This window comes from Trichechus manatus, unplaced genomic scaffold (genome assembly GCF_000243295.1).
Source record: "Trichechus manatus latirostris isolate Lorelei unplaced genomic scaffold, TriManLat1.0 scaffold00024, whole genome shotgun sequence".
In the NCBI taxonomy this organism is placed as follows: domain Eukaryota; kingdom Metazoa; phylum Chordata; class Mammalia; order Sirenia; family Trichechidae; genus Trichechus; species Trichechus manatus.
The window spans coordinates 7215312-7234883 of record NW_004443960.1 but is presented as its reverse complement, the minus strand read 5'-3'; the positions used below and the strand labels follow the sequence as shown (position 1 = coordinate 7234883).

General features: G+C 45.2%; 1 protein-coding gene across 7 annotated transcripts in view; it reads right to left on the bottom strand.

Moving 5' to 3' along the window:
* Positions 1-9704: 9704 nt before the first annotated feature.
* RBFOX1 (RNA binding fox-1 homolog 1) overlaps positions 9705-19572 on the bottom strand; it is a 1254735-nt gene continuing 1244867 nt past the window's right edge. For 2 of the 7 annotated variants that reach the window (XM_012554606.1, XM_012554608.1), the window contains 2 exons: positions 13351-13426; positions 11485-11604 (listed from right to left, as the gene is read on the bottom strand). In XM_012554606.1, coding sequence (XP_012410060.1) covers position 11604; positions 13351-13426 — 77 coding nt within the window. In that variant the 3' untranslated portion in view covers positions 11485-11603. Of the gene's footprint in view, positions 11605-12698; positions 12981-13350; positions 13427-19572 lie in introns of those variants that run through there. The other 5 variants (XM_004373237.1, XM_004373236.1, XM_004373238.1 and 2 more) reach the window with 5 other exon arrangements.

Genomic DNA, 19572 nt, shown 5'->3' with positions numbered 1-19572 from the left:
TCACATAACTTTTATTACAGTATATTGTTATGATTGTTCTATTATTATGGTTGCTAATCTCTTACTGTGCCTAATTTATAAATTAAACTTTATCATAGTTATGTACATATAGGAATAAGCATAGCATATATAGGGTTTGGTACTATCCGCAGTTTCAGGCATCCACTGGGGGTCTTGGAACCTATCCTCCACGGATAAGGGGAGACCACTGTAGTGAACACATGCATGAACCCCCAGGGTCTCCTCTTTACGGGAGCAGGTCGCCAGATCTTTCCTCCCACAGAGTGGCTGGTGAGTTTGAAACACTGGTCTTTCTATTAGCAGTCCAGCCCTTAACCTTTGCCCCACCAGGGCTCCTTTGTAAATCTCTGGATTCCAACTCATAGCAACCCTATAGGAGACAGTAGGACTGCCCCATAGTGTTTCCAAGGTGGTAAACCTTCATGGAAGCAGACTGCTACATCTTTCATCCCGCAGAGCAGCTGGGGGATTCGAACCCTGACCTTTTGGTTAGCAGCCCAGCACTTAACCATTGCACCACCAGAGCTCCTGGAAATCTCATAAAAACAAAAAACCCAACCTGTTGCTGTTGAGTTGATTCTGACTCCTAGCAACCCTATAGGACACAGTAGAATTGCCCCATAAGATTTCCAGGGAGTGCTGGTGGATTCGAACTGCCTACTTTTTGGTTAGCAGCTGAGCTCTTAACCACTGCGCCACCAGGGCTCCGTAAATCTCATAGCAGTGTTCAGTTAGGTTTTATTTTTCCCAATGCATGTGTGGAAGTCAAGCAGACCCTCTCCAGGAGCTCAGCTCAATACACAGCTCCCAGCTGGGAGACTTCTCTCCAGTGACACCGGATACCCCCACTTCAGACTTCTCTGCAGGGTGCTCTCTCCTCCTGATGGTGTCTAAAGCTCCAGGAGGAAACAGCTTGGCTTTCAGGACAGAGAGGAGACCCTTGTGGCTCCTTGAGAGTCGTCCTCCTGAGGAGGAGCACAGCTGTTTGGCAGATGTGTTCCTGGAACCTATATGATGTACAGCAGGCAGTTTGACATGAATAATTTACCTCTTTGCTCGCAAAGGACTGAAAACAAGGGGAGGACAAAGACCCACCAGGGGTGTCTCTCCTTCCCCTTAGTCCGATCTGCCTTTATTTCCGAGCGCGATTCCCGCAGAAGGGAAGTGGTCTGGGGTGTCGTGAATTTAAACACTTTGGCTCTGGATTAGACCCTGATTTAGAGTTTTATTTTTAATATTAAAAAGGTGAGGGTTACTTTTATATCCCAGAGAAGCAATGAGTAAACAAAACATTCATCAGAGACAGGCTGCAATTGTCAAGATGAAAAGTTGGATGTTAGAACTCGGCTTTAAAAACCTAAAACCAGTCGGTGGGTCATTAGCTCAGCCGGCAGCCAAACTCAAAAAGAGCGATTTCTGGATGGGCAATGTCTGTGGTCTTCATTTCTTCAAGATTTCAAAAGGTAGCTGAGTGCCCTCCCAGATGGGGAGAAAACTCACTCTTAATGGTTATGGTCATGATTGTGTTGAGAAAACTAAATTTCAACTATGCTTCGGAGTCTTACTTATGGTGTTCCCTGGTAAATATACCAGCCTATCTCGTGCCACTGAGCACAGACAGAGAAGGGACAAGTCTAAGTGGGGCACGTGTGGATTGGCCCACAGCGGAGGGCAAGTTTGCATTTTTGATAATACTGTAAGAGCTACGGCTGCTAACCAAAAAGTCGGCAGTTCAAATCCACGAGGCGCTCCTTGGAAACCCTACGGGGCAGTTCTGCTCTGTCCTATAGGGTTGCCACGACTCGCAGTCAACTCGACGGCCATGGGTTTGGTTTTTGGTTTATCAGGCCCCAGGGCGAGAATTCAGGGTGATGAACTAGAATGAAATCTGTAAAAGCCGGAACCTGTGTACGGCAGAAACCCATCAGAGAGAGAAAACTCCAATATCTTCCACTAACAGGAGCGATATGAAAGCAACCAGACTGCACCTGTCCGAGGCAGAAAACTCACCAGGCAGGGAGAAACAAGGCAGTCCCATCGAGTTCCGGCTCTCACAGGTTTCACTGTGCAAAGTTCCTGTTGTCGTTGTTGGCTGTTGTCGAGTCGGCCCCCAGGCCCACACAGACCACTTCAGTCAGAATCCCTGGGGATGAGGCTCAGTCATGGGGATTTTGTAAAAGCGTCCCACATGAGCCTAAGCTGCAGCCAGATTTGAGAACAGGCTGGGTGGCGCAAACGTTTTGTACTCAGCCACTAACCAAAACGTTGGCAGTTTGAACCCACCCAGCAGCACAGTGGAAGAAAGTCCTGGTAACCTGCTTCTGTGAAGATTACAGCCAAGCAAACCCTAAGGAGCTCAGTTCTACTCTGTAACATGTGGCGTCGCCATGAGTCGGAAGCGACTTGACGCCAACGGGGTTTTGAGTAGAGGAGATCTAAGGAAGTGGCTGTCAGATGTTCGGCTGCACGCAAACCACCTGCGGGGGTGGGGGGGTTGTTCACAGTGCGGATCCCCAGGACTCAAAACCAGTTCTGCAGATTCTGCGGGTCTGTAGAGGGACTCAGAGACCTGAATTGCTAACAGGCTCCCCAGGTGATTTGGATGCAGGCTGTCCGTGGACCACATTTTGAGAAAAAAATGCCTTAAAAGCTCTCTTTCATCTTTGATGTGCTGACACTCAGTTGGTGAGGTATCGAGAGGGTGGTATTGATCAGAAAGGGAATCTTCACGTGAGCAGCGGAAAGTCTAAGGGCTCGTTTGCAGAAGCAGCGCAGTTAAGATAGGGGAAGCTGTTTGAAAGCAGCACATGGTCCCAACAGATAGCAGCAGGGGGGATGGCAGGAGGTGTGCTGCCTGGGGCCGCAGAAGTGAGGGGAACCCAGTGCACAGTCTGCTGGTGTAGGCGTAGGACCTATCAGACTCTCTACAGCTTATGCGGTGCTCCTGATTCCCCTAGCAGAGCAAGCCCTCCTCCTGAAAGTTATGGGAGAAAGAACACTAAAGACCAATGTGTCAACGCCATGTGTGTCAGAGTCGAACTGTGCTCCATAGGGTTTTCAGTGGCTGATTTGTCAGAAGTAGATCGCCAGGCCTTTCTTCCAAGGCACCTCTGGGTGAACTCAAACCTCCAACCTTTCTGTTAGCAGTCGAGCACGTTAACTGTTTGCGTCACCCAGGGATTCCATAAGAGAAAAGCCTCATAAAAATGAAACGGAAGTTCTTTAGAGATGGGGCAATTCCCTGAGGAACGTTCTAGGGGGGAGTTTGGGAGAACTTCATAGAACGGATGAAAGATAAAATCATGAAGAGCAAAATTTAGATTATTAAAAAATACTGTCAACCTGAGCATTGACTGGCTTTGGTAGAGGTCGTTGTCAATAATAAACTAAATGTCCTGTGTCTCACTTGTTGTACCCATCAACGTCAAGAAGGAAGTTAGAACTTGGACATGGTGGAGCTCATTCTCCTATTGCGTCCTTTAGGAAGCAGATTGCCAGGCCTTTCTTCTGAGGCACCTTGGAGTAGATTCGAACCACCAGCCTTTCGGTCAGTAGTCCAGAGCTTAAGCTCATCTGCGCCACCCGGGACCCCGTTTTGCTTTTAAGTGAAGGAAAGATGAGAGAAAGAAAGGAGGGCTTTACATTTTTGCTTTCACCATGCAGCGCATCAACAATTCTGATTGTGGCATCAGACTGTTACAACTGACCTTGGAAATGTATTTTTCTTCCCCTTCTGTCTCACAAAGCATGTTTGCTCCCACCCCACCCCCTGCGCACACACACTTTTTAGGGTGAGAGGAGAAGCCCTGGATGTGGAAGAAAGGGAACTCATCTAAGGAACAATACATCAGCTAGTCCCGCAGTTTCAGAAAAGACAAAAGGGAAAAAGGCGCAGCAAGCCAGCTACGGCTGACAGCCTGTCCAGCTGAGACGCAGTGGGGCTGATGCAGAAATCCTGCTTACGGTAATGAACTTCAGTGCTGCTTGCCAGCCTGGGAGTGTTCGGGGAGATAAAAGTGGAGCCGTGAGCAGCCCCTCTGACCTGCTTTTCAGCTCTTGACAACTTCCTGGTGTGGCTGCTGAAAGTCTGACTTTCCAGATGTGAGCCTGACGGTTTGCTTTTAGTGCCTGGCCCGCAGTTACTGCCTTCTGCTTTCCGGCGGGTTTGTGTTGTTACTGCTAACTCTCCTTTTAAGGTTTGCTGGAGGCTGTTTGTTGATGAGATGCTGATTTGCATCCTGCGCCCCACCCCTCATCATCACCGGCCCTCAGCACACCGCCCCCCCTTACCCTACTTCTTGGTCTCTGCTCTGCTACTTTCTACCCAAAAGCCATTATTTCTTCTTCTTTTTTTTTAAGAGCCTGGAGAATTCTCTAGCTCTTGCTAACTTTTTGCCTGTGTGGGCAACGCCCCATCTGTCTAAGGCAGTCGGACAGCTTGGATGTCGAAGTCACAGGCACATGCATGGTTTTACAAGGAATAATCCATGGCAGGGGCGCTCCGTACCCTCAGGGGTAGACCCGGGGGCCCCGCTGATGTCCCGCTACCTGGACACAAGCGCGCTGGGCAGGTGTTAAAGGGGGCCCTGGAGTGCAGAGTGGGAAAGGAAATGACACCAGCTTTGGTTCCTAGCTCCCATGCTTATAAGCTCTGTGACGCGGGCACACCGCTCACCTGGGCTGCCGTGAGCTCTGCGATGCGGGCACACCGCTCACCTGGGCGGCTGCGAGGATTAAGTGGAAGGTTAACGTAAAGTATCATTGTTTAGCATTTAGCAGCAAGATCTCTGGAGCCAGACGGGCGCCTCCAGGGCTCAGCTCTGCCACTTAATCACTGTGCATCCTGGGCCATGTCCCCAGCCTGCTTAAGCTCCCCTTTCCTCCCGTACGTTGTTGATTCTGAGTCATGGCGACCCCATGTGTGCAGAATAAAACCGTAATGACAGTACCTACCTTGCCAGTTTGTGAAGATAAAATGAGATAATAACACCAAAACACTCCCTGCCGAGGAGTCGATTCCGACTCATCTCATAGCGACCCTGTAGGACAGAGTAGCACTGCACCATAGGGTTTCCAAGGAGCGGCTGGTGGATTCTAACTGCCGGCCTTTTGGTTAGCAGCCAAGCTCCTAACCACTGCACCACCAGGGCTCTGACTAACCCTCGGCCCTCCCCCGACAGAAAAAAACCTAACTTTTAATTTCTAACCAAGAAAGACTGTTTTAGTTCTTCTTTTACAAGAATACTATCTTCTCTCCTTATTCTTGACTGTATAGAAGAAAAAGTCAAGCATGAGAAAGTTTGAGAATATGCATTGCTACATAGGTATGTGCTTGTGTTCCGTGCACATACACACACTCACGCACACACAGGCTTACCAGCTCTGCCAGCGCTAAGAGTCAGACCTTCAGGCAGAGTAAAGCAGGGAGCCATCCCTCTTCACTGGAAGCTGGCGCCTCCCATACAATTCAGAACTTCTGGAGTGCTGACAGCAGGGGGGCCCCCCCGAATCTACATTTTTCACAAGCTCACTAGGTGCTCTTGACCATAAGAGAAACCCAAACCCATTGCCACTGAGTCTATTCTAACTCATAGCAACCCTATAGGACTGAGGAGCGCTGCCTCATAGAGTTTCTGAGGAGTGGCTGGTGGATTTGAACTGCGACCTTTTGGTTAGCAGTCAAGCTCTTAACTACTGCACCACTAGGGCTCCCTGTGGACCATGCACCACTCAGATATTGACACAGAAGAAAAGGACTTGTGTGTGCATATGTGTGTGTGTGTGTGTGAGTGAGGGAAGTGCTCAGAAAACCTAAGTTTGCTTCACAAATGCCTGGTTGCTCCTGTTGTTAGGTGCTGTTCAGTCATTTTCAACTCATAGCAATCCCGTGTGACGGAGTAGAACTGCCCCCATGGGGTTTTCTAGGCTGTAATCTTTATGGGAGCAGATTGCCAGGCCTTTCTTCCACGGAGCCACTAGGTGGGCTCGAACTGCCACTTAAGGTAGCAATTCAAACACACCCAGTGGCACAGCAGAAGAAAGACCTGGCATTCTGTTTCTGCAAAGATAGACAGCTAAGGAAACCCTATGGAGCAGCTCTACCCTGTAACACACGGAGTTGCCGAGAGTCAAAATCAACTGGACAGCAGCTGGCTTTGTTTTACCAATTTTTCGTTTAATGAGGCTATGATTACCTCTCATTGTCTCTAAAAAAAGATCAATAACAGCCTCTATTGAAACTGACAGAGTCCTGGGTGGAGCACATAGTTAAGTGCTAGGCTGCTAACTGAAAGGTTGGAGGTTGGAATCCACCCAGAGGTGCTTCAGGAGAAAGGCCTGGAGATCTGCTTCTGAAAAAAATCAGCCACTGAAAACCCTCTGGAGCTCAGTTCTGCTCTGACACACGTGGGGCTGCCGTGAGTCAGAATCGACTGCCAGCAACTGGTTTGATTTTTGGTTTGTTTACACTGACAAAGAATATACAACACGGATGTACTTCCTTTGAGCTATTTTTCTCACTTCTGCCCACACTCCAGAAAGAAGGGAGAGGGGACAGACATTTGATGGAAACTTTTAAGAACCTCTTTCACTGCTGCATTCACATTTCATTTTCTTTGCACTTCTCATGAGATTTATATGCTAATCTCCGTTTTAGAGAGGAGTTTGCCTTTGGAGAGTCCAGTGTAAACCACTGCCTTGGCCATCTCTACTTCAGTCTCACATTTGCACAGGCAAGGGGCTCCTTGATAAACCGGTATTTTAGGAGACAGTTTTATTTCTCTCTCTCTGCCACCTACCAGGATAAAACCAGTAAGTCCCTTGTTGTAACTGATAGAGCCTCGCATATTTTGTAAGAAGATCATCAGAAATGCAAGTTCAACGTTACCATCTTCATTGTCATCTTCTTCCTCATCATCAAGGGAGCAGAATTTTCGGATAAGGGCAGAGGCATTAGACTCAGACAGATGTTCACATGCAGTCTGTTCCCACCAGTTGCTAGATGTTACTTTAGGCAAACCATATAGCCTCTCGGATCCTGATATAAAATAAGGGTGGTACTATCATCAAGGATCAATTGATGTAGAGCAATAAAAGTTGGTTCTAACCTGCATTGTTTTTTCAGTTGTCACTGAGCTGATTCCAACTCATGGCAACCTCATGTGTGTCAGAGTAGGACTGTGCTCCATAGGGTTTTCAATGGCTGATTTTTTGGAAGTAGATTGCCAGGGCTTTCTTCCGAGGTGCCTCTGGGTGGTTTCCAACCTCTGCATTTTGGTTAGCAGCTGAGCATGTTAACCATTTGCACCACCCAGGGACTCTATAACTTGCATATTGTTGTTGGTGTGTGCCATTGAGTCAATTTTGACTCATAGTGACTCCATGTGACAGAACTTCCCTGTAGACTTTTCTAGGCTGAGATCTTTATGGGAGCAGATTGCCGGGTCTTTTCTCCCTCGGAGCGGCTGGTGGGTCTCAACCACCAATGTTTCGGTTAGCAGCCGAGTGCTTAACTGTTGCACCATTGGGGCTCCTTTTACAAGCTGCATGGTCCTATGTATAAGGAGCTTACAGAGAAGGGACAATTAAATATACTTGAAATGGTATAATGCATGCTATTAAGACAACCTGCAGTATAGAAAGGAAACGGACCGGAGAACCAAGATCTCCCTATGGTAACCAGAATAAGACTTCTCATCTCTAAGCTGAATACTAAAAGTTCTCATTGGGCTAATCAGGAATGTTCCTTATCAGTTAAGAACGCACATTCTGGAATCCTGGCCTTGCCACTTGCTCACTGTGTGGTCTTGGGTACAATGACCTCTTGGTGTCTCAGTTTCTTTGTGTGTCAATAATTGTTTACATTTTATGAAGTATTGCTGTGAGCACTTCACATAGTTTTATTGATTCCTCAGACCACGATGAAGAGGCAGATGCTGCTGTCGTCCTGAATTTACACGCGGGGAACAGCAAGTGCAGAGCTCTGGCTTCACGTGCTCTGGAGCACAGCTAGGGAGACTTGGTGGTGCACTGGTTAAGCGCTCAGCTGCTAACTGACAGGTCAGTGGTTGGAACCCACCCAGCGGCCCCTCGGAAGAAAGACCTGGTGTTTTGCTCCCGTAAAAATGACAGCCTCAAAACCCCTATGGGGCAGTTCTACTGTGTGCTATCGGATAGCTATGAGTTGGAATTGACTCAACGGCACACAACAGCAGGACGCAGCTAGAAGTGGCAGGCGCAGGATTCCAATTCCAGAGTATCTGCTTCCAGAGCCCACATTTTTTTTAACCTTTCCATGTGCTACTTACCTGATAAGAATATTCGTATTCTTAAATGAGATAGGATTAAGATATTATTAAGATCATTAAAAGGGGCGGATAAAGAAACCCTGACAGGATTATTGAGATCTATAAATAGTAAACACAAGAGATTGATCAGTACGTTTGGCTCATAGTAAGCACTCAATAAATGTTAACTCCAACGCTTGCTATTACCATTTTCTCCTCCAAGATCCCCCCTAAAATGTTGTATTAATAACTTGAACATATGTTCGATTTGTAATGCACAGGGTTTGCTGTTGTTGTTTTCGTTTTGTTTTAAACCAAAGGCTGGCATTCCCACACTGGGGACGTGCTAGGCTGAATTCTGTTTCTTTCTTAAACAACGGTGGCTAGTTCTATCGACTTCTGGAAAGAGGAGGAAGGAAGAGAAGCCCTCCAAGTCCGCGAGCCGTGCACCCAGCCCACTGCTCACCTGGCAGCATCCACCCCCCGGCCCCTCAGTGGGCACAGGTGAAGCCGTCTGTGTGCAGTGACTCCACCCACTTCAGAAACCCCGAGAAGCAAAAGGACTCAGCACACCAGGTCATAGGTACCTTTTCAGACTAAGCTTTTATTTTTTTGATATTACAAACCAGTTTTCTTTATTCACAAACCACTGTAAGTGATATAAACACTAATTTCTAAAGACAGATATACACATTTTCTGGGTTTGCAGATTGCATGATGTGTGTGTTAAGAAGTCACTATATGCCACACATGATATTAATCTTTTTTTCATAATTCATAATAGCAATAGTTATTTAGATAAATGAAAACATTCCAAATAAATACTGTTAAAAAAATCCAAAATGTTCGTTTACATCTCTGACATACATTTTAAAATGACTTATTGGCATCTTGGAGGAGCGCTTAGACAAAAGATTCTGTATTATCAGTTGGCACCCACTTGCTCTAAATGATTTTATTAAAACTACGTACAGTCATGGGGGAAAGATACAGCTCATCGACGAAAATCAAAACCGCAAATGAATTTTACTTTAACCAACACAGTAAGAATTCTATGTTTGTGATTCCAACACAATGCAAATTTTGGACTTTGAAAGCTGAGGCAGTGGAGAGAAATCCATTTATTCTCCCAGCCCCGATTCCTACTCTCTTTCTCCCCTCTGCAGTAGGATGCTGTAGCGTTTTCATCAACTCAGTTTCCTTTAAAAGCATGAATCAGGCACCCCGTTGTCCTGGACATTGTATAAAACACCCCCTTGCCCCTCCCTGCCCCCGCCCGAATAAGTCTGGTGAAGAGAACATTGTCTACGCTTTCGCTGCTCAGCAGTTCCCCCTCCCCCTTTTTCCAGATCCCTATGATCTGTCCGAGATATCGAAGCTACAGAAACTGTGTGTTCGAATCTTGTGAAACTTTATTGATGGTTTAATATCCAACTGATCTTAACTGCATGCATGTAAGATGACAAGAGAAAGCTGATCACAAACACTTTTTTTTTTTTTAAGTTTTGTTTGAAAGCAGAGTTGTTACAGCAGATTGGCAGCTTAACAGCAGTGAGTTGATACCTTACTAAAGTGCGCGGCGTGGGGCCTGCACCGTACACACGAGGAGGGAACTATCGCAGCAGAACTACTCGGGGCCAGCCTGCTGCGTTGTTGGCGATTTGTTTGCTTGTTTTATTTCAATACAAAAACAGGAAGACCCGTGACAGACACCCCAACTCAGGTGAACTTGTAAACAGGACAACATGAAAAGGGTTCAAACAGAAGAAATACAGTACAAACTGCAATTTTTCAGCTGTGCCACTCTGGCCCTGCATCGGACAAGGGGAGGGGCGCCTTTGTTTTGCAGACAGGGATAGGGTGGACCTGCTTTTTTGCTTCTTTCTGACAAGTGTCCTGGGCCTTGGCGATGGAGCTAAAGATACCGGTTTGAGAAACTCGTTGGGCTACGAGGTGGGGGGTGTGGGGGCAGGCTGTCACCGCCGGAAAAATTGCAGATTGCTTACACGACACAGCCATGTTTCAAAAAGTCCCAAGCGGATGAAAATACCATGATTATCTCTACTCAATGATTGCAATACTTGTAAAATGCTTCTATAAATCCGAATATGATCATCATGTAATTCCATAAAAATTATACGTCTGTCTCTAACAGTTGTTCTACTAGGCTAAAACTAAAGCTTATAGACTGTTTCTAGAACTTAACAACTCCACTGCACAGATGTAAATTTTATACATTTTTTTTTTTTAACTGGTACAAAGAATTTAAGTTTTTATTACTTTCTTTTTTTTTGGAAAAAAAGAAAAAAATAGAAACAGTGCTTTTTATCACCTTTTTATTAATGTTATTTTTTTCCCTCCCATAATATAAAAGTCAGCAATGATATCAATAATTTATTAGACTGGAAGAAATATAAAAAGAATGCTTGTTGATGGCCTAACTAGCAGTTTTTGCCTAAATAACTAGTGGCTGGTTAAGAAGCTGAATACTGCTGGGTGGAATGGTTTAAAGGGTGGGTTTGCACGGCTTCATTCAACTCCAATGCACAAGTGATACTAGAAGCAAACCCCTTAACAACGTAACCTTTGGCTTGAATCGACAATGACTAACTTAGAATAGTTATTCTATGGTACTTGGTGCAGTGGGTCGTATAGATTCATCAGTTACTTTTTTTTTTTTTTTTAATTTTAGCCAAACCCCAGCCCAATCCCTCCCACCCTTCTCCTTTCATAAACTAAAATAATACAGATGCAGGAAACAATGACTGCTGTAGTCACTTCCTCTCTTCCCGAACAGCTGATACCCCCAGTAAGCTTAATATTCAGCCTAATAGAATTCATTTACACCATATAGCACTCTGGATATGGCCCTAAACCAGTTTTTTTTGTTTTTGTTTTTAAATGCATATCTAGCATCTCTCTAGATCAACCACAAAAACTCCTACCGCCAGCGACCAAACTACGGAATCTTCAGAAATTAAAGACCCACAATATTAAAATACACAGAACAAAATATCTGAGGTATAAGATAAAAAATGTAATTGTTTTTCCTCTTTTTATTTTATTTTTATTTTTTAGAGTGGCTAAAATGATGCACTACTGCATGTATTGCAATACCCAGGCCTCGGAAAGCTTCCTTTCTCCCCACACGGGGAGGTTCTTATGGTATTGTCATTTAGTATGGAGCAAAACGGTTGTATCCCCCTCGGTATATACTAGCCTGCAATGAAGAAAGAACGAGACCCACATCATCAGCATGGCTCCTAGTCTTGGCATCGGTCAAGGGTGCAAAAGCATTCTGAAACAAAGCAATTTGAGGGGTGTGTTTTTTACATTTTCCTTTTGCAACGCGTGCGTCATCAAAAAGACTAATGTCAAAAAGAGACTCTCAAAACCAACCAAAATGGAGGCACCCCCTACCCATCCCAGGACATTCTTGGAGAGCTAAACATAGGGCCATTCCTGACTTCCCCCAATAGTGCTTTATAAAGAAAATCCCTGTACAACAAAATTCTGTCTGCTGGTCCTGGTAGCTGAAAGGACTCTGATATAAACTAGATAATGGAGGGATCTGGGATCTGCACTGTCTCATTTTGTTTGTTTGATGAATTAATACTATGCTCCATGGAAGGAGCCCTGGTGGTGCAGTGGTTAAACACTTGCCTGCTAACCAAAAGGTCAGCAGCTCAAACCCACCAGCTGTGGTAGTCTGTTCCCATAAAGATGACAGCCTTGGAAACCCTTTGGGACAGTTCTACCCTGTCCTAAAGGGTCGCTATGAGTTGGCCTCGACTCGACGGCAATGGGTTTGGTTTTGGGTTTATGTTCCATTGGGAAAAGGCCAATCTACACTCAAGAGGTTGGATTTGGACAACTCATTGAATGCATTCATTCAATTCTCCTTTCCAGCACACCCCTCAAGTGGACCAGGTGTGCAAGCAAAGGTGCTGAATGCAAAATCACGATGAACGTTTAAATCTACTTTTACTTTTCTTAACTGAGCACTATGCGCGGAATTGGACCTTGAGAGGGGGAGTTGTACAGATGAATTGCTGGATGTAACTGAGCTTGTGCAAAATAATCTCTTTCCAGATCGTGGCTGAATCTCGATGACCGAGCAACAGTGGACTGTCTGGGCATGGCTTTTAATGGCTGCGAGGTGGCACTTAGCTATTCCCTTTGTCTAAAAGTATTGGCGATTCCAACGAATGCCCATGGGGATGTTTTTTTAGGGTAAGGACTGATATTGTTGATCCAAGCAGAAAACTGCATGCCAAAAGCTTTGTAATGATTGCATACGCTCTCACGTGATGGGTACGTCTTACCGTACTCAAGAGTTTTAGTGCATAGAAGTTTGAACAAATACAGGCAAATTCGCCCCCCCACCTCCCCTTTTGGCCCTCCCCCCACCCCTCCCAAAGCAAAAACTCAGACCCCCCCGAGAAAATAAAAGAGAACCCCCAAACCCAGCGGATTCCTTCTAATTCCTTAGGTACTAGGTACACACACAAAGCGTGTCCCTCTCTCTATTTTCTCTCCTGAGCGACTAGGACTTTAAACATGAATTGTAATAGGGGAGGAGAGGCAGTCAGATTCTCAGCTGCCTGACAGCAGAGGCCTGGAAGTGTGCAGCTTAGCTCCTCTGAAGTCTGTGCTGGGGCTGGAACCTTGGGGCTATGTGAATGAGCAGCAAGGGAGGGAAACAAAAAAGAAAAAAAAAAGTTCTGCATTGACACTGCATTCTGTTAGTGATGGATTTAATTATCAAAATGACTAATTATTTCATTAAGGTAAGTGCTCTGCTAGGTGAGACTTGCAAAATTAGAAATATAATAACTTACATGCACTACATTGCCAAGAAATTAAGACATTTATCAAGTTTACGGGGAGGATTAATGTGGCATTTTAGCTGCTGTTAGCACAAGAGACAAATTCAATTAAGGGGAAGTGAGAGGACGTCAAGCGTCAACGCAGACGAAGGTCCCAGCTGGGGGAAGGGAAGGGCAGCAGGAAGGCAGGAGGAAGAGAAGGCAGCGGTACTCACCATGGCACCAACGCCGTAGGTGGGGGCTGGAGCAAGTGTGTGGTGGTAGGGGTCGGCAGCATAAACTCGTCCGTAACTGGAAGGAAGACAGAGGGCAGGCTGAGTCCGTCACAGGCCATTACAAAATAAGAACAGCAAACATAAAACACAAACATGCCAAGAAAGTGTGGAGGGGTCCTATGAGTCTCCAGAAATAAGAAACACATTCCGTCTGCTGCAACGTAGCAGGAGAAAAGTCCAGCTGTGCATCGTGTATTCCATTGTCCATTTAACATGGCTTATACATATGATAGAACATAGTATAAAACCAAAAACCCAAACCCATTGCCGTCGAGTTGATTCCAACTCATAGCGACTGGATAGGTCAGAGGAGAACTGCCCCATGGGGTTTCCCATGATGTAATGTTTAGGGAAGCCAACTGCCACAGTTGTTTCCCAAAGAGTGGCTGGTGGGTTGGAACTGCCAACCTTTTGGATAGCAGTTGAGTGCTTTAATCAATGCACCACCAGGGATCCTTCATAACATAGTATAGTATAGCATTTAATATAGTATAGTACAGCATAATATAACCCGTTGCCATTGCGTCATTCCAACGCATAGCAACTCTATAGGACAGAGTAGAACTGCCCCAGAGAGTTTCCAAGGGGCGGCTGGTGGATTCAAACTGCTGACCTTTTGTTTAGCAGCCGAGCTCTTAACCACTGAGCCACCAGGGCTCCATAACATAATACAGTATACAACCCACTGCCGTGAAGTCGATTCCGACTCATAGTGACCCTAAGCGACACACACGGTAGAACTGCCCCATAAGGTTTCTAAGGAGCGCCTCATGGATTCAAACTGCTGACCTTTGGGTTAGCAGCCGTAGCTCTAAACCACTATGCCACCAGGGTTTCCAATATATAGTACAGTATAATATAATATAAATGTGTGTGTGTGTATATACATATGTACACACACACACACACACACATATATATGTATGTATCGGAGCCCTGGTGGTGTAGTGGTTAAGAGGAACCAAAAGGTCAGTGGTTCGAACCCACCCAGGTGTTCCATGGGAGAAAGACCTGACCGTCTGCTTTCATAAAGATTATAGCCAAGAAAACTCTACAGGTCAGTTTTACTCTGTCACGTGGGGTTGCTATGAGTGGAAGAAGTTGACTTAACAGCACCTACTAACAATACCAATTATAGATATTGGTATAGATATAGATATATCTGAAAACCAAAACCAAACCCATTGGCATCGAGTCGATTCCAACTCTTAGTGAGCCTACAGGACAGAGTAGAACTGCCCCATAGCATTTCCAAGGAGCGGCTGATGGATTTGAACTGCTGACCTTTTGGTTAGCAGCCATATCACTCAACTACTATGCCAATATAGTTTAGTACAATATAAAATAAACGTGTGTATATGTATAAATAGATAGATCAATGGTCCTGGGTGGAGTAAATGGCTAAGCACTCAACTACTAATCAAAAGGTTGGCAGCTGGCCTCCAACCCACCAAGAGGCACTTTGGAAGAAAGGCCTGGCAATCTGTTTACAGAAGGTCACCATCACTGAAAATACTATGGAGTACAGTTCTCCTCTGTCACACATGGGGTTGCCATGAGTTGGATCTGATTCAACAGCAGCTGGTTTGGTTTTACATACACGTATATAATATATGTGTAGAGTTTTTTTCTCTCTCATAATACCTTTTCCACATGTCTCATGCAGCTACCTCTGAGACTGAGTTGGGGAGAAGAAACGACTTGGAAGAGTGGTTTTAAGAAGCCCAGCACTCCCAGAGGACCTGTTAATACTCAAGAGAGATTGTTTCTCCTGATTTATCTGTCACCAATCAAAGTGCATCAAAAAGAGGGATGTGAATTTGTCTGGTTAATATCCAGCATCTTAGAATGGGAAAGAGCAAATGTATTTGAGGGGAAGTATCCTTGAAGGATAGGTGGTGTCCACTCCAGAATGGGAACCTGATTTGACATTGACCCTGTCACCCGGGGACTTCTGTCTCATCGATCTATGGCCAGGTTCTGGAAAGGGAAACATGTGAAGCAATATTTCTTGATGACGTTTCCTCATCTTTGAGTTTTTCTATCTCTCCCTACCACCTCCCCTCCATCACGCACTGTCCTGGCTTCCAGTACAGATTTCAGAATAAAAATGAAGACAGGATGGAAGCCAGATGCACTGGATGACGACTAAGTGTCAGGAAGTGAACGTGGCAACCAGACAGAAGTTAGAGTCCAGAGAGGTTCAGACACTTGCTCAAGGTCACATAGCTGGCAGATGAGTCTCTGAGGGCAATTCCTATGCCCTTTCTAAGGTGTCAGGTGGCCTTGTTTGTCTGACCTGCCAGATGATCTTCTTGAGGCAGAAGTAACGTTGCTACTTTGGAAATGGTCAACACTGAGATGCAATCTTGGGTTGGCTCTCCTGGAAGCAGAGCCTGAAATGGAGATTCTTGTGCAAGTGATTTATCAAAGGAAGTGCTCTCAGGAGCAGGTCAGAGCAGGGGGCAGAGTTGGCCCTCTTTTGAGGCAAGTGGGCAGCTATCTTTAATCCCCAAATAAGTAAGACATTAGCTGTGGATTTCCCAGAGGGATGTGGGATGACCTTCCAGCTGAAGTCGTTTCTTGTGTTGTTGTTAGCTTCCGTAGGGCTGGCCCGACTCATGGCGACCCCATGCGCAAGAGGATGAAATGCTGCCCGATCCTGCACCATCCCATGATTGTTTCCAGATAGGACTGTGTGAGCCATAGGGTTTGCACTGGCTGGTTTTTGGGAGTAGAGTGCCAGGCCTTTTTTCCTCGTCCACCTCAGTCTGGCAGCTCCACTGAAACCTGTTCAACATCATAGCGACACACAAGCCTCCACTGACAGATAGGTGGTGGCTGCGCATGAGGTGCACTGGCTGGGAATCGAACCCGGGTCTCCTGAATGGAAGGTGAGAATTCTACAACTAAACCACCAATGTCTTCACAGGTTTCTCTTGGCCGAGGGCAATTTTCTGGAGAAGGGAGCAGCTGTGCTACATCAGTAGCCAACAATCAGCATCTGGGGGACGAGTGCACCAGCTATGAAAGCGGATCCAGATGGGTTTCCAACAGCTCCTCACACTTTGACTTTCTTGAAAGAATGAAAGGGGAAGGCCAGAAGAAATCGTTTGCTTACACTATCAACTTGAAGCTCGTCTCCCACTCCTTGGAGTTCAGTTAGACTGTTCCTTAATCCCTCCCCTTCCCTATTCTTTTCCCACTTTCCTTCCAGGCTTCTGTCTCATAACTGGTGGGTGAGAATATATGGGACTGCTCTGACTTGGTTGCTTACAGCCTGGGGCCTGGGAAGGTGAGGAGAGCCTAGATGAAGGACCTTCCAACTCTCCGACCCAAAGTGAAACCCGAGATGGAAGAATTTTTGATTATACCAAGTTCTCATTGAACAAGTCCTAACTTCCAAGCCCTCCTTGTTATTGTTGTTGTTACGTGCTGTCAAACTGATTCCGACTCATAGCGACCCCATGTGACAGAGTGGAACTTCCCCATAGCGTTTTCTAGGCCGTAATCTTTATAGGAGCAGATCACCAGGTCTTTTCTCCTGTGGAGTAACTGGCTGGGTTCTAACTGCCAATCTTTCAGTTAGCAGCTGAGTGTTTACCATTGTGCTACCACCGGCTTCAAAGTTGTTGTTGTGAGGTGCCATCGAGTTGATTCCAGTGAGTGACCCTATGTACAACAGAACAAAACACTGCCTGGTCTTGCACCATCCTCACAATCGTTGTTATGCTTGAGCCCAGTGTTGCAGGCACTGTGTCAACCCATCTTGTTGAGGGTCTTCCTCTTTTTCATTGACCTCTACTTTACCAAGCATGATGTCCTTCTCCAGGGACTGATCCCTCCTGATAACATGTCCAAAGTAGGTGATACGTAATCTCGCCATCCTTGCTTCTACGGAGCATTCTGGTTGTACTTCTTCCAAGACAGATCTGTTCGTTCTTCTGGCAGTCCGTGGTATATTCAATATTCTTCTCCAATACCACAATTCAAAGGCATCAATTCTTCAGTCTTCCTTCTTCATCATCCAGATTTTGCATGCATATAAGGCTTCAAAGAGCAATGTGCAAAAATAATCTACATGAGGCTTTCAATTCAACATATAATGTTTTCCTCATCCTGGAAAGCAACGATGTGATTTGAAGTTTCCTTTTTGAGGTCAGTCTCCAGTAAAACGAACAAATAGTCAACTCTCTCTCACTTTTCATTCCTTGGGATGTTCGCTGCCCTTCCACTCATCAAAAATGACCTTTAATCTAAGACTTTCCCTCTCTCTAGGAGGAAGAAATAGATGGAATGCCAAGGAAGAGGGTGTTCTAAAACAAGAATAATGCATTTTTGGAAGAAATCACATACTCATCAAGGTCACTCATGAAACTGGACTTCTTCCCACTTAACTAGAAATAGGGGAGTTCCTGGCTGGTGCAAATGTTCAGTGCTTGACTCCTAGAAGAAAGGATGGTGGTTTGAACCCACCCAGAGGTGCCTTGGAAGACAGGCCTGGCAATGTGCTTCTAAAAGGTCACAGCCTTGAAAACCCTATAGAGCGGTTCTATTCTGCACTCAGGGGATTGCCATGAGTCAGAGTCAACTTGACACAACTTCTGAAAAAATTAGCCAGTAAAAACCTTATGAATAGCAGTGGAGCTCATTATGTTACCTGTCAAATATTCACTTTCCCTAGTAATCTTAGTATCCAGATAAATGGTGTGACCTTCCATGCAGTCTCCCAAGCTAGAAACCCTGAGTTATCTCTAACTAGGCCTTCTTCTTTTTCCCTACGTCCAGTCAATAAATCCTAGAAGTCAAAAATATTTCTCAACTCCAACCTTTCTCCCCATTCCCGCCAGGAAGCTCTAAGGAGGAAAAGGCAGAATTCCAACACTTGGCACTCTGCTTGGCTTATGATTATCATTGAGAAAAACTTTTCAAATGGATGACTTGCTCTATTACATCTAGTATAGTATCCTGCCCTGCAAAGAATCACAATAAAAACTTGCTAACTAGTAAAAAAAAAAAAAAAAAAAGAAAGAATCGACTCGACAACAACTAGCAACAACAAACAACTAGAAGTAGATACTAAAACGGGTAAGAAGAAATGATATACAACTTTGGCATTAATTTTCATTTCATCAGAAACAAAAGTCTGTCATGGGTCTTGAGAAAAACCTGTTAACAGGGTTATTTTTAATGCCCCTTTACCAGCGCAAAGCTGGTTGCATGAACAAGACTTCAACTGCAAAGGGAAATGGAAAATCCTGGAAATGAACTGAACAATATCATGACCTGGCGTTTATTCAGAACCAGTGCAAAGATGCTAACTCTGAGCAGTGTATTTATATTTTTTAATTTGAGGAATGACTTTCTTGTGGCAAAATTTTGTTCTTTTTGTGAGATGGCATTCTGAATGTGCTTAATGAAAACATGTTGTTAGTGCTGTTGAGTCAGTTCCGATTCACAGCGAACCTACATACAACAGAATGGAACACTGCCTGGTCCTGTGCCATCCTCACAATGTTTGAGCCCATTGTTGCAGCCACTGTGTGAATCCCACATACTTTAATGGTAAATCCGTCTTTGTAGATAACACTGGGCATAACTTCAACCTTTGCGGAAAGCCCATAGTAACGATTTGGCAGTATTCACTTCTGAGGCTGAAGAAAAATAATGCAGCATTGAACTAATCCTCGCAAATGAGCAGCTTCCTTCTCTCCTCAGGATGACCTCTACTTTCAGAATCTGATGGTTTTATTATGATTAATAAATTTTATTTCCACAGAGGAAAAGGAACCATGTCAGCTTAAACTGAAAGCAAGGAGGTTTCTTTTCAAATGCTAATTTCTAAACATGCCCTTGTGTGACACTACAATTTAGACACAAGGTTATTAGGGAGGATGTGACTTGAGCACTACTTTTGCAGCAGATACGCCAGGCATGTCAGCAACCTGACATCCTCAGCGCTGGCTAAGCACAGTCCAAAGACAGAGAGGCAATTCCCAAGGATATCAACAGGAGTGATGGGGCAATGTCTTATGACCGCCATGTTAGGACTTGCCCGCCATGTCAGGACCTGACCACCATGTTAGAATCTGACCACCATGTTAGGACCTGCCCGCTATGTTAGGACCTGCCAGCCATGTTAGGACCTGCCAGCCATGTTAG